General features: G+C 36.7%; 1 protein-coding gene across 1 annotated transcript; it reads right to left on the minus strand.

Annotated features, from left to right (window-relative positions):
- Positions 1–411: 411 nt before the first annotated feature.
- Positions 412–7958, minus strand: LOC107679195 (BSD domain-containing protein 1). Its single transcript, XM_016474715.1, has 11 exons — positions 7881–7958; positions 7043–7100; positions 6125–6241; positions 5789–5959; positions 5148–5202; positions 4950–5065; positions 4782–4850; positions 3625–3712; positions 3040–3450; positions 2443–2546; positions 412–1162 (listed from the first exon to the last, which is right to left on the minus strand). The coding sequence occupies exons 1-11, from the start codon at positions 7889–7891 to the stop codon at positions 1130–1132; spliced, it is 1233 nt and encodes a 410-aa protein (XP_016330201.1). The 5' UTR covers positions 7892–7958; the 3' UTR covers positions 412–1129.
- Between the last annotated feature and the right edge of the window lie 2261 nt (positions 7959–10219).

Here is a 10219-nt window from a genome sequence, read left to right on the forward strand (position 1 = left end):
ATTTGTCTATTGTTAATAGTGTATCGATGTATGAAGCACACCTCACAGAAGTCACTTTCAAACAAAGCCTTAAGAAATACCAAACCAAGCAGCTTTCTGTTGGTAAACGAATTCGAGTGACTACTAGCTTGAACCCGTTGTGAAATCTGTGTGGGGAATTAGTCAGTCTGGAGGCTGTATTCACCAAAAGATGAGCCTTACCTTAAAAAAACACCCGAAATACAGGCCTGCAGTTTAATCTTATATTGACACAAAGTGTTATTTAAGTGTCAAATTAATGGGAACTCAAATGATCTTGATATTACCTAGAGTAAGCCAAGTGACCCATTACCATCTGGATGAAATGCTAAGCACCGATATATCACAATTACAATTTCAGTCTATGAGAAGATGAAGATGAGGACAGAGAAATAAAGTGGCCAGCACAGGAACAACAGGTGCATTTAGTGAAAGTACTTTTTTTGTAATTTTTGCATGACATTTTTTTCATTCCACACAACACTGAGCAAGGCCATGAAGCATCAGCAGAATGAATGAAGCATCTCTCCATCTCCATTCTCAATGCTAGAATAACTTGCACAAGATTAAAGGTGTTAGCATTTCAAGAGAAGCTAAATTAAAAAAGAAGCCTATATGCCAAAAAAAAAGAGAAACATAACTTACATATATTTTTCATGTGAAGGATTATTTTCTAATCTTATAAGAATGATGAACAGCTTAATAGATTACAGCTAATCAGGAGCCCCGGCAGTTAATTTGCATTCTCCCACCGAAATCTCCAAAGAAGAATAACATTAATGTACATACGTCAGGTACAAATAGCATTGCGAGATGACCTCTCATTAACTGATACGTGCTTTCTCTGATCAGTCTTAGTGTTTCACCGCAGGTCATTTTTTAGGACAGCCAGAGTGAGACCAGATCACCTCATCACACTTCACATCACTGCTTGGTGGACATGTGTTTAGCTAGCGTGTAAATTTCATTCGCAGGAGGTGACCCGCTCACTGGACTGGTTGAATGAGCAGGTGTGGCCGTAGACTAGGAGTTATATATATTAAGCATGGTTCACTTTGGGGACAGCAACGTCTCGCGTCGATATCGGGCCAGAATTCCCTCCACCAGATTCTTACTCCCAGTTCTCCCAGTCCTCATCTTCCAACTGGTAAAGAAATAAAACAATGAAAACTGAATTTATTACCGCACCTGGTATTGCCATTCCTCTCGGATGATCACATCACAAATGGACAGCACAAAATCCGAAATGTCTTGTGATCGATTCACTCAAAAACCATTTGGAGGTGGACAGACAAACTTATAACCACATTGCAAGAAAGAAACGTAGTTTTTAAAATAAAACTTTGGTTTTGATTAACATTTAATAATGAGTAACATCTAGGGCTACACGATTTGGGCAAAAAAAAAAAAATCTAATTTCGATATTTTTCGGTTTAAAATTGCGGTTGTGATTTAAAATGTGTTTTTTTTTTTTTAGGGCTGCACAATTTTAACAACTTTTGTCTTTATGTTAATATGACTAATAATTATTATTATTATTACTACTAAATAACAAAATATTAAAATTAAAATATTACCACTGTAATAACATAATATCAATATAAAGTCAAGCAAATATTAAAAAAAAATCTAAAACAATAATATTAATAACAATATTGTTATTAACCATGTTATAAGCAGCTCAGACTCACAGCGCTTGCAAAGATGGAGCAGCATTTACTGCGAACCAAACGTGCTGAATAATGACACTATTGTCTTCTGTAGAACTGCTGAATCTAGTTTGTTTATAATTGACAAATCTTGCAACATTGACACTTATTGAACACTGAACTGAGTTGAGATAAATATCAACACTGCTGTCTTCAACAAAGCTGCTTATCACTGAACTCATTCCATAACTGATGAACTTTAAACAGTTATTGAACTAAACTGTCTGGAGCTGAATAATGACACTATTTTGTTATTAGAGCTGCTTTACAGCAGAATTTGAATTTGCCTCATATTTGATGAAGTTTGCATGATTGTTTCTGTTCTTTTTCTGTTTTACACCGTGAAGTTGCTTTGAAACAATCTGTATTGTATAAAGCACTATAAAAAATAAAGGTCACTTGACTTGTAAATGCTAAAGCATCCTGATGAGTCGCAGAAAACATCCTATAAGAGGCATCCTACTCACACATCAATCGACTAATCCGCTAAAACAAGAACTTTGAACTGGCCATGCATAAACATGCACAAGACATCTAAACTCAGAGAAACCAATTCTTTATCTTGGATAAAGGCATCTACCAAATGAAGAAAAGAACACAGTCTAGTCACTGTCCAATCACAGCCAGAAAATAGGAAGTAAAATAGTATTATTTCTAAACATGGTGTAAAGATCTTCAGCATTTCTACTTGATTAACTGATCGTGAAGAACAAACCTCTTCTGTTGCGTCTATTTTAGACAAAGCCATCTGAACCTCTTCTTCTGTCATATCCAGATCGAAATCCTTCTCCCAGTCTTCACTGACATCTGTACTCGAACCTACATGTGCACAAACACACAGTGCAGACATAACATCAGAATTCAATACTTCATTCATATCAAATTATGTGCTACTGTTTAAAAGTTAGGCTTTTTAACATTTTTTAAAGATTTTATGCTCACCTAGGCTGCATTTCTTTGATCAAAAATACAGTAAAAACAGTAATATTGTGAAATATTACTACAATTTCTGAAAATAAAGCTGAATTTTTAGCATCATTACTCCAGTCTTCAGTGTCACATGATCCTTCAGAAAGCATTCAAATATGCTGATTTGCTGCTCAGGAAACATTTTTGATTATCAATATTGAAAACAGTTGTGCTGCTTAATATTTTCGTGGATTGATTGATGAACAGAAAGTTCAAAGGAACAGCATTTATTTAAAATAGAAATCTTTTGTAACATTATAAATGTTTAGACTGTCACTTTTGATCAAATGCTATGTTTTTGTTTTAAAAAAAATACTATTTCTTTATTCAAAAACAGTTTCACCTTTCTTGCCGTTATTGGAGGGTGTGGATTTGCCGCTGTCTGAGTTGAGCTCAAACACTCGGAGATCTTGAGCTACGTCTTCTCTGGCGGTCTGTGAGGGTCGCTCCTCCGGGAATGTCTCCTGTAGGCTGGCCTCTGAGAGTTTCTGAGAGACCTCGTCTGCAGCGGGCGATGGCTGCGTGACTCTGATGGTGATGGAGTCCGCTTGATTCTCGATCTGGGTGGGGAAGCTGACACTGTCGCTGCTTACGGAGGGAGTGACATCAGATGCTACGTTGCTGGTGGAAACTACCACTTGGGAGGGTGAGGAGCTTTCAGGGGTGGCCTCTATTGTTACCGAAGGGACACATGCCTCTTCGACAGGTGGCGTGAAATCTAAGCGAGAAGACGACGTGGCCCCGAGAAACTCACCTAGAGAAAGACAGAAGAAAGATGGTGATAAAGGAACACAAATGCTCTGCTCTAAAACCTTGTGAGCTGCCTTTTAAGGCAAATAAACAGCAAGGTTAAACTAGCTAGTATGCTTGACACTTTCCACTAAAAATCCAAATAAATTGCACTAAATTATGCAAATTTTAGCCAAACCTTCTTCGTCCTCTTCCTCCCAACCAAGACTCTCAGAATGATCCGTCTGCTCTGCTCTCTGCTTCAGCGCTACTCTCCTGGCCTCCTCCTACAAACACACACATTTTAGATAAATAAGGTACAAGATACTGTGCCATTTTATAAATATAGTCACATTAAAGGGAGCTGTACATCCCCTTAAAATGCCACCACATAGACATTAATGACAACTCATTAAAACAAAAGCCATATTAATTGGTATCCTCATACTAGAACATATACAGTGGTGTGAAAAAGTGTTGGCCCCCTTCCTGTTTTTCCCAGAACTTTTTTACTGACCAGCTTTTGTGATTTACAGAAAGTTTAAGAATGACATAAGGGTGAGTAAATTTACATTTACATTTAGTCATTTAGCAGACGCTTTTATCCAAAGCGACTTCCAAATGAGGACAATGGAAGCAATCAAAATCAACAAAAGAACAATGATATGCAAGTGCTATAACAAGTCTCAGTTAGCTTAACACAGTACACGTAGCAAGTAATAATAGAATAAATCAAAAGAAAACAGAAAGAATTTGCGCGATGGAAGAATTATTGTCTTGTCGTATACAACCATTCAGAAACTCGGCAGAATTGATGTGACCGCTGCACCTGATGTTCATAAACTTTCATAACTGGTAAGTGTTTTTTCTTTTGCCTTGTGAACTGGCCGAGCCTTAATGATTCTCTTTCTTTACATGTATTTGTTTACTGACCGTTGCATGCAATTGTGAAATACAGCATTTTTTTTAAATTGGCTATTCGTTGTGGGGGAAAAAAAAAAAGATTTCGGGTTCGGTCTCTAAATTTAACTGTGCCGCTCGGGTCGGTTCAGACGATCTCGGGTTCGGGCTTCAAGCCCGTGCAGACCTCTACTAAAGCCTGCAAACCAATTGCATATACATACATGACCAGCAGATGGCGCTACCATGTTAATCTTTAACTAACTGAATGCCTGTTTGATACCCCACCTAGAACAAATATAAAACCTCAACAAAAGAAAGTGCTGTGCTGGTAAGTTTCCTGTGACTCATACTGATGTCATTATGTTGTTTGAGCGTCTGAGCTGTGTGTGTTCAGATAAGCTCATAAGCCTGATTTCAGCTCAAGGGTCAGTATTAGACACAGATCTGCTGTACCTGCTCCAGCTGGAACACTTTATAGAAGTACCGCTGCCAGAACTCTGAATGAGCCACTGCTGCCGGGACCTGATGCCAACACAAGCAAATGAATTATTTTATTATGTGGAATAACATGCACAGATGAATCGTGGTCAGTAAGGAAGTGCATTAAAGGTTGCATCATACCATTTTAGTATAAAGAGCTCTTATGGCGGGGCTGTTGACCAGCAGTTCAGAGATCTCGGCTTTCCTCTCTTCCAGTGTGAAACTGGACAACCAGGCATCAAACTGTTGTAGAGGGCCTGGAAAGAGAAAAATACATGGAATACTCTTTAAAACACATCCGTGTTTGAGATATAGAGAAAACATGAAGCATTTACACACCGTCAGGCTCATTGCAGTATGTAGCAGGGTCTGCTTGAAGACTGTAGAGTCGAGCCTGAGAGGAAATGCAGTATATGAATTTAATTATACATGTAAATATGTATGCATGTAGTGTTGTCAAAAGACCCGGTACTTCGGTACCAAGTCGGTACTAAAAAAATGAAAACGTTATGGTACCAGGTTTTTTTAAGTACCGGTGGTACCGAGTACCTGGTCAACGGGGTTCTTGATGCGCTATCCGAAAGGTGTGCAGATGCGCTCTCTTCATAAAAGCACTGAGACGTGGCGACCTCAAAATGAGGAAACACATCAAACTAACAAAACACTTTAAAGACAGACACCCGGATCAAATGAAAGAGTTCAAGCAGGTAAGTTTCATTTTAATTTTTAATATTTAGATCTTCTCAGTGTTTCCCAGACATTTCCCATACATACATTTGTGGCGGCCAGCCACAATATCAAAACTCACCGCCACAAATAGATTTTCCAAAAGGCTTTGACTTCGTTGAATAAACAGGAGCACTGCACGTGTCAAAGTCGAAACCCGGTGCGGGTGTTTTTATATCACTGTATTTCTGAAGGAAACCGACTGTCTTCAGAAAATTATGGATGTCATTTTCATTTCATCTTGCCTGTAATGCCTGAGCAGCGTTTGTGAGCACCTCTGTTGTGCCTGCCGGAGTGGCTACCAGCGTGATGACGTCACAGTCGATGGTCTTGTCCGGGGGAGGGGCCAAAGTGTCTGTGATCACACCCAGAATATTCGAAATGCCCTTCTTCACCTTTTCCGTGGCCTCTGATGAACTTTCAACCTAAAAAAAGCAAAATAGCATATAAACTATCATTTGTGGCTAGGGTTTGCATCTGCATAAACTAAACTAAGGGGGTGATATGTCTAGCTTTAGCACTGAAGACTAAACGAGGTAAGAAGGTAAGCATTAACATTGTTTTGGTGTGTTGTAAAACTGTTTCCTTACTGCCAGTTTGCTCTTAATGGCGCTCGCTGTTGCAACAACGGAGCATGCCGTGTCATGTTGGACCACGCTGGAGAATTCTGTCAGGTCCCGTTTGATAAACTCATACGCCTCAGCTGACTGTTGAGACAACCCATCATTTTAAGATTAGTATTCATATAAATATTCATTTCATGAGCACTCATTCATTTCAAAATATATTAATTCAAATAAACAAGAAATATTCACAAATACAAATACTAAAACCAAATGGACACAAAAATTTCATAAATTATTATTAAATGTTCATGTAACTATTAATTTTATGAACAACACTAATATGTTTTATTTGTAAAAAATTATAATCATAAAAATAAAAGTTAAATATTCATTCAAATTCATTTGAATACAAATTTAGGCAGGACTGAAACCAAATTTGATGCATGGTAATGAACACATTACGTGTCAACAATCATTTTGTACAAAATATTACACAAGAAATCAAATGTACTAATTATGACTACATCCAGCTATCAGTAAAATTATTTGATCTACATTTTGACCCCACATGAAAAATCTGGGATGTATTTACATCTAAACCTGGAATTAAACATCGTTTAAGAATGAAACAAAGGTTATGACATAAAAAATAATAATAAAGTAAAAGGGGGCACGTATAAATACTAAAAATGTATGTTGGGTTTTTCGGTTCAACTGTTTCACTCGCATAATTATACTGATAATGTGTGAATGAATCATTTTTAATTAAATGTAAAAAGAATGTAAAAACGTAGCATCTATCTAGTGGTTTCACAACTTCTACCACTGCTTATAAGCACAGATCAATCATTGCTTTTCCCAAACACATTGCTGAGAGATTCCATATCCATATGATACGTCCACACTGGATCTGATCTGGATTATGGTCTGGATTTGTCTCACCTTGTCTTTGACGGCCTGGAAGCTCTGTGTCAGCCAGCCTCCCCACCATCCTCCTTCTCTGTGATCATCACACATGATTCAAATCATTAGTAACCATCACAAATGATACATGCGGGTAACTTCTGTTATGCAGTATCCTTAGATCTCTATAACTTAAAAAAAAAAAAAACATGGCTGTGTTGCAATTTAAGGAAGCATTTCTCTTTCTAAAGAACTATCCTCTAGTCAAACTCTGGCACTTAAACTTCATTAATTATAACTTGATTATTTACACACTGTCAAGAAAATAAACAATGTTATATCATCGTGACTATAATTTTTTTTTTTTAGATTTGATCGCCGGCATATTTGATATAGACATTAAAAAGTACAGCATAGGAATGAGACATATAATCGATCATCAATAAATCATAATGTGTGTGAATAGTCTGATCACTCCAGCTCTGTCCACACTGGCAGTCTGGAACAATCTGTGACATACGAGCTTTATGAGTCCTTCATTTCAATATCTGGTCATGCCATTTCAGCCCTTTACTGTGATATACATGAGCTATGCCCTGTTTATGTTATATTAGATGGGTTTATATGAATATTACAATTAATAACGATGGCTGTAACATGTGTGTTTTTGTTCATGACTGTGATATTTTTGTAAACAAACCCGTCTGACTTCCCCCTTCACATCCGCCAATAAAACTCATCATTTAAAAAGGTCACAAACATCTCTTTAATGCGGATGTGCACTCTTTAGAGTTAAATTAATATTGCTAAATGACAACATATTATTTATGTCGTGCATTAAAACGACAAAGTGAACATTTATGTGCTGTAAACTCACCCGTCTGCCATCTTCAGCGCATGACGACACCAGTATGGCCTGAACTCTGACCTCACCAGCGCGTCAAAATAATATTCATAAACACCGCGTTAAACAAAGTGAGGATGATTTATTAATTAGTTTACGGGTGATATAAACCAGTAACTTGCGCTAAAAGAGAAAATGTGCATAAAATAGTTCGTTTTTCATATTACACTGCGTAGTAAGGCAACTGCAAAGGATCAAGATTTGTGATGAAACGCGAAAGTGTCTGTCATTACACTGACGGCCTGTAGGGGGCCGACAAAAGCAATAATCACACCGCACAATAAACTAATTTATGGATTAAATAAATGCTGTAAAGTACACTTGGTAGGCCTATATTATATGTGTGTGTCAGAAAAAAAATCAAATATTTGACTTTATATTTCATGAAATTTAAGAACTATAAATAATGACGATTAATTTATATACTTGTAAAATGAATAAAAAATGTCTGACTAAATAAATAAATATTTATATAAGTGCTGTAAAGTAGCTACTATTTGCATATTTCCTAAACCTATATTTCTCATCTTTAGAGCTATTTTTTAAAATGTATAGAATATTTTATCTGACAAATATTTGACTTTATATTTAATGAAATTAAAGAACTTTAAATAAATAAATGTATATAGTATATATTATAGTGTGTGTGTGTGTGTGTGTGTATATACTATTTATATTATATATTATTTAGATAAATAAATAGGATGATGAGAAAACATTCTAGATTTTAAAGGATATATAATAGCTTTAAACTGTTTTTCCCTTTGTTTCTCTTTTTTAAAAGTATGTTGAAATGTTAAATTTACTAGAATTCTGGGCTTCATTTGGTCAAAATCAGGATCTTAGTTAGCTGTCTCTTAGTTTAGAGGACTGGAAAAAAATCATAAATGGCATAAAGTCTCATGGGAGAGAGTTTGTCTCGTCACTTTGTTACACATAATCAAGAAATGAATTTGCTCATAATGGAATTGACACGAGGAGTTTATCACCTCATTAGAATTCAGAACAGCCCATATGGATTGAGTCTTAATGGGAGTGCTTAACTACACACCTGAGGCCCCGGACCCCTCACGTTATATACACGTGTGAGGCCCGTCTCAGCTGTGTTTTGCTTGTCACTGAGCACTGAGCAGCTGACAGGAAGTGAGGTTTAACAGGATGTCACCGGGTCAGCGTTGCCGTCGGGTGAGCGCTGCCTCTCTCTTAATTGAAGCCTCCCTGAGCAATATGTGCCTGTGTTCCACAATATGTCCCCCAAATGCTCCCCAATCGCACTAATTGGGACCTTTGGTTCCCTAATTAACTCTGTCAGTCTGAATCTGGGGCCGCAGAAGGCGTTTTCATGTATTGATTAAATGATCCCGCTTTGTCACATTCAGAACAGATTGCAGAAGTATCATTGGGCACCAAAAACACAAGAAGAGAGAATGAGATTTCATGTAACCACTTACAGGCTGGATGGTTCAATCTCAGACAGATTTAATCCAACAAGATTCCAGATTTAATAACAAATACAGTTAATACACTGGGGGAAAAAATATATCAAATTCTGTCATCGTTTACTTTAGCTTATGTTGTTCCAAACATGTATGTCTTCTATATATACAAAAGAATCCTACAAAACAAAACAGCAAAAAAGTTTCTATTCGTCTATCACAGTCTATCACAGTCTCCATAAAAATATTTTAAAAATTAATACAATTGTTTTCAACATTGATAACAATATGAAATGTTTCTTGAGCAGCAAATCAGCTTATCAGAATGATTTCTGAAGGATCGTGTGACACTGAAGACTGGAGTAATGATGCTGTAAATTAAGTTTTGCATTACAGAAATAAATTACATTTTGAAATATATTTAAATTAAAAAACAGTCGTTTTAAATTGCAATAATATTTCACAATTAAATGCATTATCTCAAATGCATTTATTTGATCAAAAATACAGTAAAAAATAATAATACTGCACACTGCATGCAGCTATGGTAACAAAAATACTTTTAAAGGGGTCATATGATGCTTTTTTAAAGATAATTATTTTGTGTATTTGGTGTAACAGAATATGTTGACATGCTTTAATGTTCAAAAAACACATTATTTTTCAAATACTGTACATTATTGTAGGTCCTCTATGCCCCGCCTCTCTCAAACGCTTCGTTTTCTACAAAGTCCCTCCTTCCGACAAGCGCAGTCTGCTCTGATTGGCCAGCTGACTCAGTGCATTGTGATTGGCCGAACACCACAAGCACAAGTTCACTCTCCTGTGATGTGACCCTGTTCCCCTCACACACACACACACACACACACACGACGC

The sequence above is a fragment of the Sinocyclocheilus anshuiensis genome, unplaced genomic scaffold, assembly GCF_001515605.1.
Source record: "Sinocyclocheilus anshuiensis isolate Anshui unplaced genomic scaffold, SAMN03320099.WGS_v1.1 scaffold300, whole genome shotgun sequence".
Lineage (NCBI taxonomy): Eukaryota > Metazoa > Chordata > Actinopteri > Cypriniformes > Cyprinidae > Sinocyclocheilus > Sinocyclocheilus anshuiensis.